Below are 19931 nucleotides of genomic sequence, written 5' to 3'. Positions count from 1 at the left end.
ATCAAAGATTATGACAACAGATTTAGGTACTATACTAATACAGACTATAGATAGGGCTTTATCTTATTATCTAATACCTAATCTAATATTACCTAAGGTAGATTTGCACATAAACTATTATCTAAGTTAGAATTTGCACATAAACTACACCTTTTCAGCAAGCACTGATTAGTGGGGTCAGTGCTGGATCTCTTTTGGCTTGTATTTGGAATAGTTATTTATGATTTTAAATAGACTATGTTAAGAATAAGCTATGCTAGATCTGCTATCTTCTGAACAGCAAGTGGAAAAAAAAGCTGCCAGTGATGTCTCCTTAGACTCATGAAAATGTGACTTCTGCGGTTTTCCTACTCTGCCTCTTCCAGTTCTTATCCCATGAGTCCAGCAAGGTGCTTTCTGTGTCATAATTCTTTATGAAACTCTTCTGTCATAGAGTTATTGTGTGTTACCCTAGAAGTTCCTGAGTTTCAGTGGTAGATGAGGAAACCTCACACAAAATCAAAACATTTTGATACTCAGTATGTTATCAAACATGCATCTCTTTACAAGACTAGTTTCTTGGCTCCCTCTAGAAAGGGCAAAGCAAAAAAAATTAATGTAAATACATATTTAACTTGTCCAACACGATTATCTAGCAGGAAGGAGTCTAATGAGAACCAGTCGTACTTTGTGTATCTGGATTTAAAAAATACTCTAGCATTTCTTCCCTAATACACTGTGGTATAACTGCTTTTTTCACTCTGAACTTCAGGTTGGTTGTGGACAATCTGTCTAAAAAGTTAAATATTAATTTTTCCTCTGTGACAGAAAAGGCAAAAGGGAAAATTAGGAAGCAACTTACAGATCTCTTCAAAAAGTATGTAAGTTCTTGGAAGCTGTTGAAAATAAGTGAAAATCATGCCTTTCATTTCTAAGCAATATTCAGCTTGCCAAGAGAAAACACACTTTTAGGGTTTGGTGATAAGGTAAACAGTTACTAATTTCCCCTATGAGTAGGAGATAATGAGATAGGCAAGCACTTTTCTGATCAAATGTTTCTTAATTTCAGCATATCTACTTTTAGAATCCAAGTTGTTAGCTGAAAATGTTTTGTTTTGAATAATGTCATAATTTTCATTCATTTTAAAGAGTCAGAAATGTCAAATCATTGTTACACAGGAAGTTTTGGTTTCAGATCAAAGTGACATTTCATTTAGCAGTCTGAATAAACATACAGTTTAAAAGCCAATGAAACTCAATGAGAAGGAAAAACTCTGAAATTAAGCAAGTACTTTAAACTACTGAATCCGGATTCTTCTTGTACCCAAGTCATCCCTTTGGGACTGAAAAATCCCTCTGAATTTTGGCATTTTGGAACAACCATTTAAATTCAATTCAGAACAAAAATACCAAGATGATGTAAGCCACTTCCTGCCTTCTCCTTAAAAATATGTAATAACAAAAATTATCTCACACAAGATAAGGAGGAGAGGCCTATGCAAGAGGATACATAAGCTTACAATTGTATAACTTTCCTGCTTGCCACACACATCAGGTAGATGTTACAGCATTGCCACTTCTCAGATTTGTAGTGAAATCTCTCAGGATATTTTTATCGATCTTCATTACCTAGTGCTGTCCCTGCTGCATTGCTGGGCTTTTATTAGCAGTTAAAGCGTTTTTACATTTGTCACTCACACGGCTGCAAAGAAAAGTTCCAAAAATCAGATAGAAACTACTAAAGCCCAAGACAAATAAAACCAAGGAGAATTAAGTCTTGTGAATTACACTTACCACATGATTTGGGGGAGTTTGTCTCAGGATTTGAGGATGCCTGGAGCAGACTATGCCAAGCTTGTAATTTTGCCAATTATGTTTCATTTTATACATCAAGACTGTCATAGAACACATTGTTATTATAGATATCCCTAGGGACATAGAACTCAGGCAGCCTCACACTATGTGCTAAAAAGCTTTCTCAAATAATGCTTAAGAAAATACATCTTCCACACAGACCCCTGCACTACCTGCAACTAATCCAGATTGCAGCAGAGGCAGAGTCTCTGGACACACTCATGTAGTGTACAGAGGATGCTGTACAAGAGCAGCCCTGGACCTCTCTTTCAAGGGATGGTACCTTTAATGCAAGCCAGCTTACAAAGCAGTAAATTAAAAATAACTAAATTAGGACATCCACATGTGAGATATCAGAACTGCGTCAAGGACATAAGCGTCAGAAAACTGGAAGAAAAACATACTTGGCTACTTTTAGTTTTTTCACCCTATAAAATTTTTCTGAGGGAGGCAAGATCCTATTCTGTATCAGTCCCTTATTCTCAGACGGTGCCTAGGAAAGACAGCTAAGCACAAAACCCCAGTTTTCTTTTTAGGTCCCCAAACCTTTCCCAAGATTTTGCTTGCTTTAAATCCCTTCCTTCTACCTGGCCTTAACTGCTATCACCTGCCAATAATTTCCTGCCTTGCTCTTGCTTATTTTGCCATCACTGGATGCTACCCTGGCAGAGAGGAAATCTTGCCAGGGCAAAAATATTGGACAATATTTGAAAGGCACCTAACTGGTGCCTTTCTCTAAATGAATTGTCAGCTTTGAGGAGACAAGAATATTTATTTCTACAAGCTGCTTCAGTAGTGACAGACTGAGGTGGTTTATTAAACATGGTAATGATGGATTTTACTGGGGACTTCTTGATAGCCTGGAAATACCATGTCCACTAGTGAAGACACGCAATCACCTAAGATATTACCATTTTACACTGCTTGCTGTCATGTCTGTACCTGAACCATACTAATAATATGAGTGAGTCAAACCCATTTTGGTGCAAAGTCAAGCAAGATGGCCTAAGTCACTCCCATAGAACAGGGCATAAGCGGAGGAGCTTTAGTGGAAGCAAGGTGATTTAAAGCCCCAGTTACTTGTTACTATCCTTCAGCTGAACCATAGTTAATGGATTAACGGGGAGCTCCCACTTTACTTCATCACAAAGTCAGCTATCGCTGCTCAAATCAGATGCGACCCTGAAGCAGATTAGGAGCATTGGCAGAGTGTGTGAATGTGGCTCATCTCCAGGGGAGAAGCAGATGTGAGCTGGGCTGTGGTGCCAAGAAGATAGAAAATAGTGTTTCCCTAAACCGTACCACTAGACCTGCAGCAGCACATCTGCCTGTGCCCCAGTGTGCTCCTTCTTCCTTTTCTCCACTCACTGCACAAAGATTTGGGCTGAATTTTCTATTCCATTGAACCTTCATACCCATGGAGACATGGCATAAGATATGACCTGTACAGTGTATTTGCTTGCTACATCACACTGGCTGTGAAATAAGAAAGACTCCATGAAGTGTGGAGTGTTAGATTTCGGATCCTATTTGTGATGTTTCTGCATCCAAACTTCATCCCGTATCTAGGCTGAAGGGTATGTATCTTCCTTCCTGCATATGGGAAAAGAAAGCAGATGGTCTCAGTCTGAGGGACAGATGTCCACATCAGAAAACTGTCACCGCACTTGACACCTTCCCAGCCACACTGGCCAAGATGCTCCAGAAAAGAAAAAACATACCTTGCCATTTTGCATACATTTACATTCATTTGCATGCATCCAAGCACCTACTGAACAGAATGCTCAGCCTTCCATTTTTAAAGTTGTACTACAGCAAAACCTCAGAAAGACTGGTGTGAAGATAACTTGCTAAAGGTGCTGACTGCCTGGTGCCTTTGGTATGCAAACTACTAATAAAAAGGGCCCTTCGATGCCACAGTCCTGTTCTCTTCCTGCCTTTTGTCAAGCCATGAGTCTTGACGAGGCGGAGCAGCTCATAACAGCACTGCCCCTCCCCAGCAATCTTTCTGCTAGATTTTCTAGGACATGAGCAAAGCATTTGACACTGTCCCACATGATATCCTTGTCTCTAAACCAGAGAGATATGGATTTGACAGATGTACCACTCAGTGGATAAGGAATTGGCTGGATGGTTGCACTGAAAGAGTTGTGGTTAACAGCTCAATGTCCAAGTGGAATGCAGTGACAAGTAGTGCTCCTACTGGGACCAGGGCTGTTTAACATCTTTGTTGGTGACATGGACAGTGGCATTGAGTGCACCCTCAGCAAGTTTGCTGATCTGACTGAGCTGTGTGGTGCAGTCAACATCCTGGAGGGAAGGGATGCCATCCAGAAGGACCTGGACAGGCTTGAGAGATAGGCCTGGGCAAATCTCATGCAGTTCAACAAGGCAAACATAAGGTCCTGCACCTGGGTCAGGGCAATCCCAAGCACAGATACAGACTGGGGGAGAATGGATGGAGAGCAGCCCTTAGGAGAAGGACCTGGGGGGTCTTGATGAGAAATTCAGCATGACCCAGCAATCTGCATTTACAGCCCAGAAAGCAAGCCGTTTCCGGGGCTGCATCAAAAGCAGAGTGGCCAGCAGTCTGAGGGAGGTAATTCTGCCCCTCTGTTCTGCCCTTGTGAGACACCACCTGGAGTGCTGCATCCAGCTCTGGGGCCACCAACATAAGAAGGACATGGACTTGTTGTAGCAAGTCCAGAGAAGGTCCATGAAGATAATCAGAGGGCTGCAGCACCTCTCTTATAAGACTGGCTGAGAGAGTTGAGGTTGTTCAGCCTGGAGAAGAGAGCGCTCTGGGGACACCTTAGAGCAGCCTTCCAGTACCTAAAGAGGGCCTGCAAGAGAGCTGGAGAGGGTCTTTTTACAAAGGCATGTAGTGACAGGATAGGGGGTAATGGCTTTAAACTGACAGAGGGTGAGTTTAGATTAGATATTAGGAAGAAATTCTTCACTGTGAGTGTGATGAGGCACTAGAACAGATTGATCAGACAAGCTATGGGTCAGTCATCCCTAGAAGTGTTCAAGGCCAGGTTGGATGGGGCTTTGAGCAGCCTTGTCTGGTGGAAAGTGACCCTGCCCATGACAGGGGGGTTGCAACCAGATGATCTGTAAGGTCCTGTCCAACCCAAACCATTCTAGGATTCTATGAAAAGACTGTTGACACTGTCCAAGTACAAAAAACATAATCCCATCTTTTTTCCCCTTTTTTTTTTCTTTTCTGGCAAGGGGTTTTCTCCTCTAGTCTCAAATAACCACAAAAGGCTCTACATCTATTTTTCCTAAGTGGGGCAGCAATATTTCATTGGGATTGTGATGGCTGGAATGCCTGGGGAATCTGGATGCAGGCAATCTGAATTAGGGGAGAAGTCAATGAAACACGGGAGAATATCGAAGTGTCTTAGTGCGAGGTCTGTTTCCCAACATTCATGCACATTGCTCTCTGAGTTTATAGGAAATTATCCCATGTGGAGCATTACGTCCAGTACAAGGGGAAAAAAAAACAGAGAAAAAACAAACCAAACCAAAACATAGCAGATTGCTCAATGCTGCCTGTAGGCCAGTTAGAAGGGGAAAAACCGAGATCCTTTAATGCTTGGCTGAAGCCCAGCCCTTCCCCTTGGGGCAACCTCTGCAGGGATGGGAAGAGCATCCCATCTTCCCATCCTGCATGGAGAAGGTCCAGCTGTGGACTGCGACATGATACCCACTCCCTGTCAAGGCCCACATGAAACACTCAGGTGGCAATTACTGCTGACAACACAACAATTACAGGAACTCTGGGAAATGCTGTGTGTATTTTCCAGTGCTAATTAGGGCTGCTTGGTGAGGTAGGTGGGGTGGGAAAAACGAGCATTTCCAGGGAATTTTTTTTGTTTGCTTCATTTTAGGGTCATTGTGTGTTGGTTCTTTTCTTCTTCAGCCCAGAACCAATGGTGACATAATGTTGTGCTAGGGAAGAGGGGATGTCTGAAGGTAAGTAAGGCAGCAAGTAAAGAAGCAGGGGGGTAAGACATGCTGCTCAGCACTTCATGTTTGTCATCTAAGGCCTTTGCCCTGTGTTTCCATCCCTGTCAAAGCTTCAAAGTAGCTTTGGGTTTGTCCAGCCTGCCGGGCATGGCTGTGATGAATCCCAGCAGTGGGGAGCCCGGTAAAGGTGGCAGAGCCTTTTCCCACAACAAAATGTTAACACTCACAGTGGTTTTCAACCCCAAGGACCTTTGCTAGTAATCATATCAGCTTCCTTGCCACCTCCATAGCCTATCAACAAATCAACTAGGTTTTCCTTTCACATACCATTACATTTCCCACTTCTTCATTTGGCACAAGGAAAAAGCAGTCACAGAGGCTTCCCAAGCTGAGCTGGAGTCATGGCTGCACCACAGCTACGAGTGAAAATGCCACTTGTTTTCACTTGCTACCCAACATATGACAGCCTGTTACACAAAATCAGCAGCAAAACTCCCCCCACTTTTGCAAAAAAATAAACCAACCCAAAACTTACATAACTCTGCAACTAATCTTTGTTAATCTTGAGCAAGGCATTTAAATCCGGGGAATAAGCCTATTCTTCTCATCCCCTGCCCCCCCCCCCCCCCCGCAGCCTATCTGTACAGTGAAAAGGGAAACAAACAGAAGCAAAGTTCACGGCCTTATGATTTTTCCTTTTGACAAGAGTAAAGTGGCATCGTGTCCCGAGTCTGCTCTGAAGTAAAACCTCCTGCCCTGCCCTATCCCATGCACAGCAACCGAGGACCTTAAGAGAAAAGCTGCTTTCAGACCAATTATCTCTTAGCTAAAGCATGGAAATCTCTACTCTCGCCACATACCATTGCCTTGCCTTCGTCTGGTACTTTTTTGTAGCCTATTCCATCGTATACATCAGAACAGAAGAGCGGCCATCTGAAGTGTTCCTTTACGGTGGGCAGTGGAAATATTTGACAGTCCTCAATCTGGTAAGCAAGTCGTGTTGTACAGTGATACCAATATGTCTATTTGTTTGTCTGCCATCTGCGCCTCAAGACATATGCAGCTGGTATATTTGCTGCTGTTAAACTGCTTCCTTTAACAGTTTATACACCAAAGGAAACTAAGGAGGGATCTGTGCTTGTGTTGTGAAATGTATTCACAGGTTTCCTGCAGAAAGAATATTGGCTGGTGAGCTTTTTGGCTTTCAGTAGGTACTTTGAAGCTAGCTGCCTCCCTGTAAAAGAGACAAGCTGTCATTGAGGAGACGGACAGAAAAGTATAGGTATGTCCAGCCAGTACATATGCAAGTTTGGTGCCTGTTTTCTAACCTTTAATTCAATGCATTACAATGCTGCTTGGAGTTTTACTTCAAATTTTTAATAGACTTTTATGTCCTGTAAATTACAGAAAACGTAAAACAAAACAGCACAGTGCTAATTTAGCCATTCAGAGTACATGCTTAGTTTGTCAATCAGTTGAGAACATCAGGGAAAGAAATTCCACCCTGTAGAGAGAGGTGCTTGTGACATTATTACATGAGTTTCAGCCATGCTATCAACTGTTTGCTACATTTCCTGAAAATACACAGAAAAACATAGACTGTGATGTGTTCTGGTTCCCTTAATATGCTGACATTTCACAGGATAGAAATCAAAGTGAAAGCATGTGAGATGCGCCAGGGGAGAAGGCTGGTTCAGAGCCCAAAGGGTTCATCATCAGCCCAAAGGGTGGTGCAGTGGAAAGACCAGGCTTGTGGAGAGTTTTCCTATAAAGGAACAATTTCAGGGACACTTGCTAATTTGAAGGATGACCGCAGGGACCTCCATAGCCTTTCATTCGTTCTGTCAGAGCTAAACATCAGTGGGAGGTCTGGTCCAGGGTATGTTTCTACTTTTACTCTTCAGAATGTAACACCTCATGGTGGAGTTCAGTGGAAGCCTAAAGGGTCCCCAGCTTCAAGAGGGGCTTTTGGAGACCCTGTCAACCATTCTGTGACTCTGTGAAACATTTGCAATGAAAGATGTTGAATGGCATGTGAACAACAACCTGGGGTTCTGGAAGCCACAGAGGTCTTCTCAGTGGCCAAGCCAGCTGTGGAAGGATGAGGACATATATATCACCACAGTCAGGGTGGCATTTGTATTGTTAATTGCTATGTTGTCTGGTATCAGTATATCTATTTGTTGGGGATAGCTGGCCCCACTAAAGTATTAGCCATATTTTCAGGCAAAACAGCATCTCCACTCCCACACTCTGGCACCATCATAATGAAATCTACCATCCAGTATATCACACAGCTCTAAAGCAGGAGAACAAGAGGACAAAGCAAGTAACTCACCTCCCAGTATTTTGGGATGTAGAAATAGTCATTGAAATTATCATCCACCTTCCATTAATGACCAGCAGTGGATGATCAGGGAAAGGCTGCACAAGACATGAGCATGTACATGCATAAAATGAACTTTCCATGGCTCTATCATCCCACTAGCATGCTGACTAACCCAGACAGAATATAAATCCAGCCCAAGGTAGCTAATACACACTCAAAGCCTTCCCTTCATCTATCTAAAGGAAAAACATACATTTTCATACTTCTGGTACTTTTCCTATCCTGTGTGCCACGAGGCATGTGTGCCTTCGGTGAAAGAGCAGTTCATTTTGTTGGTGTAAACCTGCTTCCTGACAACTGAACTGGGTGCTTCATTACTTCTATATTGTAATTTAATCATCCATCCCTGTTCATGTTTTCTTTGCCACTCATTAGAGACCTCTACCAGATTTTCCTCTCATTAGTCTTTTCTGTAAACTGGAAGTCCAAGGTTTTTTCATCTCTCTTCACAAAGGGTTACTTTTTTCATTAAAGCATCCTTACCGCCCCTTGTAGCAGTTTTTCTAGTTTCAGGAGGGAGTAACTAGGGCAGGCTGCTGTCACTGAGTTATGAGTTATGAGATGGATTTATACAGTGGCTAAAGGTGTTTCCTTGTTTGTTGTTTATCTGTTCTTGACAGTTCTTAAATCTCTATTTGTCTTTTTTGATCACTGGTAGGCAAGAAGATAGCAAATTGAGACAGCTATCCACAGTGAGTCCAACATTTCTTTCCTGGATGGTGATAGCTAATTTAGAACCCACAGTTGAGAAATATATAACTGTAGCTGCTTTTTCTTTCTGAAAAACATTACTTTGCATTCATCAGCACTGATTTTTGCCTAGTATTTGATCTGTCAGGCACTCAGTATCCTGAAATTCTTTGGCAATTTTACAGTCAGGCTTCGCTTTGACCAAAAAAAAAAAAAGTTCACAAAGGTTTACCACCTCAGTATTTTCTCCCTTTGCCAGCTCATTTCCAGATCTGCCAAATAGCTTACTTCTTATTAAATCTCCATGAGTGAGGGCCCTTGCTCCAGTTCCCCAGTCTCACATCTTTTAACCACTCATTGATCTGATCCCAATGCTAAAATGGAGTTGTCAGCCAACAGAGAGATGGTTTGGGTTGATGTTGCCTATCTCTCATGCAGAAAACGTGGCAATGGGATAGGGTGTGCAAAATTACTCCTTCGTGGCTAGTAATCCTTCTTCTACAGAGATGTGGTTTTTTTTCAAGAAAGGATTACCAAAAAAGGGAAGAGGATTGGGGAAACAAATGCCCTCAGCCCACCTTCTCCCACTGAACTGGATAGCACTTGTTGGTAAAATGGTGGCAAAAGATTCTTGATCCACTATATAAGACAGGAAGAGGATGAGAAGACAATATGTCCCAGAATGCTGTGGTGCTCTCTGTGGGGCTCTGCAGGACCTAAAAGAGTTGTCCCATGATTTGGCATTAAGGCCCTCCCTCTTGCTGCTGAGGGGCATCAAAGAACAAGAGGTGGCTGTCAACCACACAAATCCATCAGGTGCACATTCAATGCATTAAATTTCTGCCAGTTTGGAAGCAGTCCCAGGAAAAACCTTGGAATGTTGGGAGGTATAGTCATGGGGAAGAAGAGCAAGCAAAAGCTTCACATTGGGTTGTTCTGGTTTGGTGGATCTGCTGTGCTGGACAGGGCTGGGTAGTGCCTTGGAGGCTTCCCCAAAGCCAGGCATACAGAGCCTTTGTCCAGCTCTTCTGCCTGTGTCCTGCAAGACTGTGATTGCCTGGCTTCTGGCACTGGCTGTCTGAATCCCTTGGAAATTTTCCCTCCAAAATTTCTCTTATCTCCTTGGAATTGCATTTAAAAACTTCCCTCTGTGGAAAGCTGCTGTGGCCAGCTCACTCTGATCTGAAATGGAAATACTGGGAAAAGTGGCATTTTCTGGGGACGGAAATGCCACTTGTCTCCTAGCTCTGCTGGAGGGATGCTGGAAAATATGACCCTCTTCTAGCACCTCATTCAATTCCTTCCTAATCATGTGGTTCTCCCAAGAGAGCTACAGCTCTGACATTATTTCAGATTCATCTTCTTAATGATCATAGCAATCAAGATTCAGAAAGGAAATGTTTTTGTAGGGGGGGGAAGATAAGTGGGTTTTGTATCAAAGGAGTTCATTGACTGATTATTGAACAAGCAGAAATGACAGATAAAAACAGTTTTGTATTCATTTGTCTGTGACACAAAACAGTACAAGCTGAATCATTCATTGCCTGAAATATCCAAGCTCATAAAAATCTGCTCACTGCTGTAAATCTATTAGTAAATCACTGCATAATGAGCACACTGCACCTTTAAAAACTATTAATTGCATTCCTGCCCCAGTTTATTCCTTGCGCTTTTGTCTTTCATAATGGAAATACTTTTCAATTCCCCTGAAATCTGTTTTGCATTTATTTAAAAATAGGCCCAGTATTTACCATAGATATTTTCCAGGACACTATCATATGAATGGATGTGCATCCACACTAAATGTTGACTGTTAACTCTAATAACTTGCTCAGAATATTGGATTTATCCGTCCCTTAAGGGTAGAGCTTGGAGCCGATTTATTTGTACTAGTTGAAGATTTTCAATATACACATATGGCAAGATCTTATACACAAAAGTAAATCATGTCAGGTTAGTTAAACAGAAACACCCTTTTGATCACTGCAGCAGATAAAAATTGAGGTTTGTCTTTGTCACGATGAGTCTCAGTTTGGAAAATTGATCTGGCCAAATTAAATGTTTGTACAGCACCTAGCACCATGGAACTCTGCAGGGTATAGAGGGGAAAGCAGCCTCTCTCCAGCAGGGATAATCATATCCATATTCTCCTCTTTGGGTTAATCGTTAGCTTTCTGAATGCTTCCAGTCTTCCTTCTGTTCGTGTGGGAATACTTTAGGGAATCCTCTCTATTTACAGCCAGATTTATATTCCATGAGCGACTGAAATGGATTTGTGAGCGCCAGTACTTCTGCTTGAGAAATTCACAGGACAGGACATCTGGAATAATTTGATGTTTTCATGCCTTTTTTTTTTTTTTAATGTCAACATTTTCCCTTTAGTGAAGGGCTGCAATATTTGGACGCACCTTTCTTATAGGAATAACCTGTGTGGGTTTGGAGCTCTGACTCAAATCTACCAGGGGTGCACAGTGCCAGATTGAGCATTACTAGGGATGATTCTAGATAAGTTCAGTTTTCTGGCTTGAAAATTACTTGTACAATCTTCTGTTGCTTCTGGAAATACACGGTGATCATTGAAATGTCTGAAACCCCTTTGAAACTGCGGTGATGAACAAGGGCAGAGCTACAGCAGCACACATCCAAGCTTCTGAGGCTGAGTTCAAACTTCTTCAGGAGTTGTTCTTCATGTTCAGCCAGAGAAATGGGTCAGGTTACATGTTCAGATAAGCATTTTCCATACAGAAGATAACATTGTCCTCCCCTGTGTATGAAGAAATATTTACCAGGCTGAGAATGTGGCTGTTTTGGGACTGTTTCTTTTCAGAAATGTTTGTTTTAGTTAATTTTGAAGCGGGGAAAGACACAGCCTATCCCTGTCCCATGATTAATGTAAGGCTGACCATGAACAAGATAATAATAGCCTCATCCTCTGGGAACCAGGCCTCTCCCTAATTGCTTTATTGGCAATTAGTCACCATGTGTCACCAGACTGTCACCACCCTCATGTTAATTTTTTATGCTTTTTACAGAAAGTTGCTGCTGACTCTACAGGGCATAATAAGAGCTTCTGTTTATTACCAGGCTTTTCTTAGCTCTTCAAGGACTTGGTATTGGTGCCCTGGTGAGGCCAAGGACTGGGCCCTGAACATGTGTTTGTGTCTGAGTATGCTGCATCCCAGCATGGACTTTTCTGAACCAGACCCATGACTTAGAGGGCTGAATCCCTACTGACTGAGACAGTGCCTGCAGTTACAGAGGCTAATGGTAATAATGGGGAGAGAAAAACAACACATTTAAAAGAGCTGGTTTGGGTGCCTCAGAATTGAACAGAACCATATGTGGGTTCTGATGAAGCTGCTTGGGCTTTTTTTATATATAAAATTGTGGCTGTTCAACCAATGCCTTGATAGGGAACATGGGGCTTTGCAGCTGAACCAGGTGATGCGTGACCTCTGATACCTTGTCCTCGGTGACTGTGGGCCAGTTACCCAGCCTGTATCAGCTCCTCTCTACCTCTATTGCTGCGGGTCTGCACAGGGAGGGGGGACACTCCACCAGTGGCACCTGGATATAGTCTACTGTGGTGACTCTCTGGACTGCAGAAAGAATAGGGCAGGAAGAATGTATCTTTCCCTTTGTTGAGAAGACACAAAATGGATGGGGATTGTTGTAGATAACTGCAAACTATGGTCATTTAGCTGCCCAGGAAGACTCAGCCTCTCCAGACTAAACCTCGCGGAAGTACTTGTTTGACAACATCCATGGTGAAAACATAGTCCCCTCCTCCCCTCAGATACTTTGATAAAAAAGGAATTTCTCATGGAAAAGCATTGCACTAATCCTTTCCCCTCCCAAGCACCACCCTTCTCAGCTTCTTCAGAAACTGATGAAGTAACCAGCCACAACTTCAGACACTTTGCTTTAAATAAATATCTGATTCACAGTAGAGATCATGGCAAAAGAGATCTCATCCTGAAAGCTGTAACCATCTTTCCATTTAAGTATCACTAGCTGGTCTCGTGTTTGCAGTAGTCTGCATTTCCCATATTGCATCACTCTGGGAGAATCTAGCCTTAAAAAGAAGGGGCCACCCTGTGAGTTAACCAAACTGAACTGACTCGGTGGGGAATGCAAGGCAGTGGGAGAAGTATTTTTCTGCAAAGCTCTGCCTTTGTGCATCTGACAAACTGGGTTCGTCTCTATCTGCTGTGTAGTGTTAGGAGAGAAAATGAAGCAATCAGAAAAGCAATATTGGCTTAAACCACAATGTTCTGACAATTTCACACATAATTTGTGGAGTTCTGTTTTGTGTGCGCTTGCCTAATTCTTTACCAAATCCTCCTAGCACCCTCCCCAAACAATCCCTCCCTCATTGCTTGTAAATGATGTAAAGAAAGAAATAAAAAAAAACCCTGAACCCAAAACACAACCTCTCATCCCTAAAATTCATTAGTTATAAATAGTTCTATGTAAACTTAACTAAAACTTCAGTGGTCTGGATCTCTGCTTCTAAGCACTTGAAATCCTTTATTGAATTTGAGTTCAGCAAAAGAGGTTCTGTTTTGGATAACTTCTGCACCTAATTCTCATATTAGAGCATTTTGAACTACTTGACAGTGATATCAACTGCACTGTGAGTCCCTGGAAAGAACCTGTGTTGGCTAAATGGTGGGAAAATCCATCTAGCAATTGCTTTACAGAAAACATTTCCTGGCGTATTTTATTCTCTCCTGCTCAGATACATCCAACGTCAACAATTAACATAGAAAGTGTGAGGGAGCTGGCTTTCGACATCTGAATCACTTCACCCATCTGAATCACATCACACATCTCTGTTTAGTCTATTAACTGAGATATTGTTAAAGTTATCTCCTGAACAACTTTCTTTAATCAGTTTCAGCTAGTAAAAAAAGATTTAGCCAACAGCTATTTCCCTCACTGCAGGCTTGCAACTCACGAACAAAACAGCTCCCTGAAGAGCAAGGACAGATTTCATTGAGGTATGTGCTAATGAAAGTTGTATGAGTTTTCCTCATTAGGTGTAATTACTTTAGATTTTGCAGGCCGTCTTCTATGGGGTGTCCTTCCTGGCTGATGTGTTGAGACTAATTAAGAAACTGCGATGTGCTAAGTGCGTAATTTCCAGCAGAGACCTTCTTTTCAGTGTCCTGGCTTTCCCAGTGTCCACGGTAAGTAACCTTTGTCTCCGTACGAGAAAATAACATTTGCATAAATCCTTAAGGGTATATAGCATACCATGTATGTGTATAAAAGAGATAAGAACTAAGGGCTCTCTTTTACCCTTGAATTTGCAGTAGATTTGGACCGTTTAGAAGAAGAAACAATGCTGAGCCCGTCATGGTTGAAAGCAAAGCCTCTTGCACAAATGTTAGGGTTACTGTCCTTGAGTGGACACAGATTGACCCCAAAGGGTGAATGAGGTGTAACCTCTCCGTTAATCTCATGGTTCAAATAGCTGTGGCTTTATTAACTTAGGGCTTTTCTCTAAAGGGCAGAACAGGTCGGGAGGACATGAGAGGGTACCTAAGACACAACAAAACCTCACATCTCCTTCTCTAAAGCCAGTGTGGCTTTAAATAAGCACTGGAGAGAAACAGATTCATGGAAAAATAATTATAGTCACAGCTTATGTCAGATTCATCATGTATCACCTACTCCCTCACAGACAATGCTGTTTATCAAAACACCGGGGGCTGGACAGGAACTGATGGGTTATTTATACATGTAGGTGCACTCTTTGAGAGTGATGCCTGCAGCCACCTCTGAATCTCAAAGGGCTGAGAAGCACTGCTTAAACATGGTCCACAAGCTAGCTGGTTCAGTAAAAATGTCCTGACAGGGATGGAGTCAGAGAGACTGGATAATTTGTCTTCCCTGCACAGCAGTATTCACAATGCTGCTGTCATATCCCCCCAGGCATCCCCACCATGCTAGCCGGACAGAGGCTCGGTCTCCTTCTTCCAGCATCTCACACCCCTGATTTCCAACCCTAACCACAAAGTGTGCTCAAATACAAAGCCAGGCCAAACAAAATGCAAATCAGCTTCCAGGTATCAGTAACTGATACCAGGGATCATTTCCTCCAGTTAAGTTCTCCCACTGTAAATCCTGCTCTGTTGGGAAAAAAAGGGGGGCCAAAGTACAGCTTTCACCTTCAGTTTCTGAATTAGGTTTATGAATTGTGAAGATAAGGGTAAGACTATGTGAACTGTCTTACTAAGATGTGGTTTTACTTTGTCACTGAGCAAAACACAGGCTTGACAGACAGTCCCTTGAGGAGAACTCCTGGACCATCAAAAGATCCCATCTGCAAAGGGAAAGGGAAAGGGAAAAAAGAAGAAGCAGCTAATCTTGGATTCCACAGAAAATGTCAGTGTTGGCACTTTATAAAGGAGGTTTTTTCTCCCAGTATCAACACAGAACACTGCATCTCAGATTAAATGTGAGATAACATGAGTTCATCTGGCAGTGTCATCATTTTTCATGTAGAAAATGTTTTGCCTTCTCAGAAATGAAAGCACTAACTAAATCCTATCCTAATTATGTTTGTCTTTCTTTTCTAAATTTCTTTTATTTTGTGTTTTTGTTCCAGTTTGTGTGTATATCCTTTTGGACACTGTATTCCTACAATCGAGAGCTGGTTTACCCCAGAAGCCTTGATAGAGTGATCCCATTCTGGTTAAACCATGCTATGGTGAGTAAGAAACACCTTGGCCTCTTGCAGAGAAGATGGAGACTTTGCAACGTGTGTCCCATCAATGCATTGTGTCACTTTCCAGAAGAGTTTCACAGCTTCTTCTTTCTCACCTCCTCCTTCCTGCTTGTCTGAATCTGATGTTGAGCTGTACACAGCAAGCAGATGCATGTGCTTGAAGCTGCCTCAAGAAGCCTTTTATCACACAAGGATGTCAGTGAATTGGTGCTTGTCAAACCTCTGAAGTCAATGAAATGATGTGCAGTCAGAAGGAAAAAAATCTCACTTATTGTAGCTCAAGAAAGAAATTGTCTCTGCTAACAGAAGTCTCTAAAATACAAAACGGTTGGGAGTATAACAAAGCAGCTCTTAATTTTTTAAAAAAGGTGAAATAACCAAAGAAAATCTGACAGGTCTATAGCTAATAAGCTAATGTGTGCACAGCTTTGAATAGCTGGATTGCAATGATTGTTTACAGATTTTCTGTAAATACTTTCCAGATTTCTCCTTCATTTGCTCTGGCCGTTTTTATGATGTGTTGAATAATCACATATTTCTCATCAGTCAAGTGTAAGGAGGCTGACAGTAACATAGAAACTGTGGGTGGATTGCAAGGTCAGGGAGGCCTCATGGGGCTAATGGGAAGGGGGAGAGAAGGGAGAGGTTCAGTGCTAGGCTGAATCAGAGGAGCCAAAAACTATGAAATAATCGCATAGAAGACTCATTTCTCTCCAGACTTAATTTCTTAAGAATAGCGCTTTGCAACCCACTGCAGCAGTTCATGATGGGTGTTGGAGGTAAACGTGGGAGGTTTTGGGGTGTCTGGTTGAAGACAGTTGCTGGAGGTTTGAGCAGCCACTTGATTTGGACAGGCATAATCAGAGATGTGTGACTGGAATCCAAACACACATAGGCATGTCCGCATTGCTGATACCCGAGTGATAAACCACAGCCATCACAGACTTTTAACCTCATCACCAGCTCTCTGTCCACCAATTCATCTCAACCAGGGCCTTTTTGTGGCTGTCCAAACCTCTGTGAAAGGGTGCAAGAGGACACCACTCTCTCTCAAAATCATCATCCACAAAAATGACAAATTCTTCATGTCCTCAGCATCATGCTGGTTTCAGGGCCAGGATGCAATACGGGCAACTGGTTTAAAATCTTCACAGTGATGGAGGTGCTGGGGAAGGGGAGGGTACATAGTGGAGCTGAGAGGATATAGGCTTTGCTGCTTGTTTTAATCCCAGCACACAGCTGAGAATTTGCCCTTTCCATTTCCACATTTCTTTCTGACATGGTAAGGTTGAGAGGCGCTAGGACATACCATTTTATTTCATATGCAAGAACTCTTTGCAGGAATCTCTCAAACATATTAGTTATAACTCCTGTCTTACCCTACCTATATCTACATTTCATAACAGAGTCACTCTGACAACAACAAAAAGCTTTTCCCTATCAAAAATGTCAAAAACAGGTGATAAAAAAAGGAAAAACAATTCTTCCTGAAAATTATTTTGACGAGATAGAAACTTTGCATAAAGCAAACCTCTATCACAACCTAGTATTTTATTTCTAAAGCTCTTAATACACTGCAGACATCTTGCGCTTGACAGTTCCTGGGTGGGAAATTTTCCTTCCAGTCAATATCAAGTGTAAAACATGTGCCGCCAGCATAGACTGATCCCTGCTATTGACAATCCTTGTGTTTTGGCACACCTTCCAACAGGTGCCTTCAGGCTTGACTGAGGCATTTCTTTCTTCCAACACTATCACTGGAAACACTAGGGAGCTGCAGGGAGATACCAACACTTTAAGGGACAATCTCCAAATTCTGATTGCCAAGAGGACACTTTTTCTTTGGGTTCATTTTCGTGCACATTGCTATACATTATGGCTCTGAGATTCCAGACATTTCATGGCAGATTGAGGCAGCATGTAGCTGACTTTGGTGGAAAAAGACACTGGTCTATCAGTAGTAAATGTCAGTGCCATATAATTTGCAGTGGGAGTACTTTTTTTTTTTTTAAATCGTGGTCTATTTTAATATGGTAAATAGAGAAAGCATATGTTGTTATGTAACTGTAGAACAAGCACGCAAAATCACTTCAGGATACTGAGCTGCTTGTGGTGATGCTGCAGCACCTTCCTTGCAAAAATGAACTGGCCATTTTTTTCCCTCACATGGACTGCTCTTACAGTGGGAAAGTGTTGTTGCCCACCAGGTAGCCCAGAGTTGTGGAGAGAGCACTACAGTTTAGGTATGTTTTTGCGGTCTGAGCAGAAATATCCTCTGTTTTGCGGAAAGGATGGCTAATGTAGAAAGGAATTTTGCTAATATTTGAAGGGGTCAAATATTCCAGACTATCTGGGTTTCTCTCTGCTTTTTTCCTGAGTTTAATCCAAAGGCTGAGCCTCAGTTTCCACTTCTGTTTACCTGTGATAATTATGTTTTACCATCTCTATACAAAACTTGGAGCTTCATGGATGAAAAAAACCCCACCCTACTTATGTCTCAAGAACAATTATTTTATTTGAACAAGATTTTTGAAGTGGAAGATGGCTGAGACAAAAGATATGCTGGCCAATTTGTCAAGTGAATTTGTTTATTTCTTTCCCAGTCATCTCTTTCCAAGCAACATCTGGATACCCTCCAGAAGGCAACTAACTGCTGGAGACAGCAGGTTCTATTAAACCATATGCACATATTTTTCAACTTCATGGCAGTATTGGGGAATGTTACATTTTGACATCAGTCTGACAGAACTGAACACTAAACAAAGAGGGGCGATGGTGGTTCGGAAGAGATAACTCAAAAACATTTTAATCTATAACAAAAGATACACACCAGCCTTGACCACATGTGTTCACAAAAAATGGTAGCAGTAGAATTGTCTTTTTGTAAAAAAAGGTTTATATTTTCAGTCTGTAGGGTAGTTCTTGTAAAAAATCAAAATTTTCTCTATTTCCAGGCTGCAGCTAAGTTTAGTTCAGCCATCTCTTTTTCTAATTTACTCTTTAGCCATGTTACCCTCTCACCTTTACAAAAATCAGCATTTTAGTGTCCTAGGCACTTTACTGGTTGTTGTGAATAATGCATGTTCAGAGGACTTTGTAAGCTAAAAAGCTGAGAATAGAAAAGGAGGGATGGTAAATGGAGACACAGAAGAAACACGTCTTACCTGGCAGATTTTCAGCAAAGATGACAACAGAGTCCACATGGCCTGAGCCTCTGAATCTCCTTTGAACCTTGCCCTGATGTACCTAAGCAGTATCTGAATGTATAAAAGAAAACGCAAGGCAGTGAGAGAACAAGCTGTGTGCATACAAGTAATTTTCCTTCACTGAAGCAAGCCACTGATGCCCTGACAGTAAGAATACCAGCAAGACTCACAATGTTCCCTCTCATCTTGGAGCTTCTTGGTATACACAAGCTGCTTGTGTTCTGCCTACATAGCTAAGCCTTACCTTCCCCAGTGTGTACACAACTACATCAACAGAAATGGTATTTTGGATCAGAGTGATTTACTTCCATCTGGAAAATAATAAGTTCTATGAATATAAATTACTACAGCTATTTTAGGAAGCTGCCGCATCACTAACCAAAAAAGGGGGTGCAAAATCAGTTCGTAGAGCAAAACCCACTTGTTCAGGCCACTCTAACTGGACCATTACTCCAGGTGTGCACACAAGAACAACCTCAGGTTCATCTTTGGCAATCTTAAATTATTCTCTTTACAAGTGGTATTTAATGCTTAATAATTCTTGCACATTTATACCAGAGAGAAACATTTCCATTTGTTTGCATTTCACAGTATCTCAATTTTAAGCTGTCTGGCAACGATGGACACTCATAGGCTTTCAGCTACATTCAGCTTTTGGCAAAGAAGAATGTTATGTGTGAGGGATATGGCACACAAAATTAATCACCCCACACATTTAAGAGCAAAGATGCTTAGCTTTTCCCAGCACTACATAGATTTTTTTGAAGTTTCCATTTTTTGTTGACATAAGCCCATTTCCTCAGGGAGAAAGTATGTGTTTCACACACAAATGTTATGGCAGGGAATCCTCCCGGGCTGCTGCTACCCCAATGTGCACAGGTGCAGCCTCCGTAACCCACCCCGCAAAGGAACAGCTGGAGACAAATATTCCACAGCAAAGGATGTGTCACTTCAGTCTCATGTCAGCCTCCAGCTGCAATGCAACATCAGTTTCTTAGACTACATATCTAATGTCAGGGTGAAATGCAATTAAAATTCTGGCATTGACATTGAGACAAAACATTTGCTAGTAAGCAGTAGGATATTCAGCCAGGGCCTTATT

General features: G+C 42.0%; 1 protein-coding gene and 1 long non-coding RNA gene across 3 annotated transcripts in view; one reads left to right on the top strand and one right to left on the bottom strand.

The window, feature by feature from the left end:
• The window catches only part of LOC135418801 (uncharacterized), a 36656-nt gene that overhangs the window by 12024 nt on the left and 4701 nt on the right, over positions 1 to 19931 (bottom strand). The window contains exons 2-3 of one of the 2 annotated variants that reach the window (XR_010432672.1): positions 18788 to 18880; positions 10527 to 11651 (exon numbers count right to left, since the gene is read on the bottom strand). This is a non-coding gene — a long non-coding RNA (uncharacterized LOC135418801). Of the gene's footprint in view, positions 1 to 10526; positions 11652 to 18787; positions 18881 to 19931 lie in introns of those variants that run through there. The other variant, XR_010432673.1, reaches the window with a different exon arrangement.
• The window catches only part of ADTRP (androgen dependent TFPI regulating protein), a 29512-nt gene continuing 15750 nt past the window's right edge, over positions 6170 to 19931 (top strand). The window contains exons 1-3 of the mRNA XM_064664353.1: positions 6170 to 6794; positions 13945 to 14079; positions 15504 to 15605. Of these exons, the coding sequence (XP_064520423.1) occupies positions 6642 to 6794; positions 13945 to 14079; positions 15504 to 15605 (390 nt within the window). The 5' untranslated portion in view covers positions 6170 to 6641. The remainder of the gene's footprint in view (positions 6795 to 13944; positions 14080 to 15503; positions 15606 to 19931) is intronic.

This window comes from Pseudopipra pipra, chromosome 1, assembly GCF_036250125.1.
Source record: "Pseudopipra pipra isolate bDixPip1 chromosome 1, bDixPip1.hap1, whole genome shotgun sequence".
NCBI lineage: Eukaryota > Metazoa > Chordata > Aves > Passeriformes > Pipridae > Pseudopipra > Pseudopipra pipra.
The sequence above is the reverse complement of the archived record's forward strand: the minus strand, read 5'-3'. Positions and strand labels throughout refer to the sequence as shown.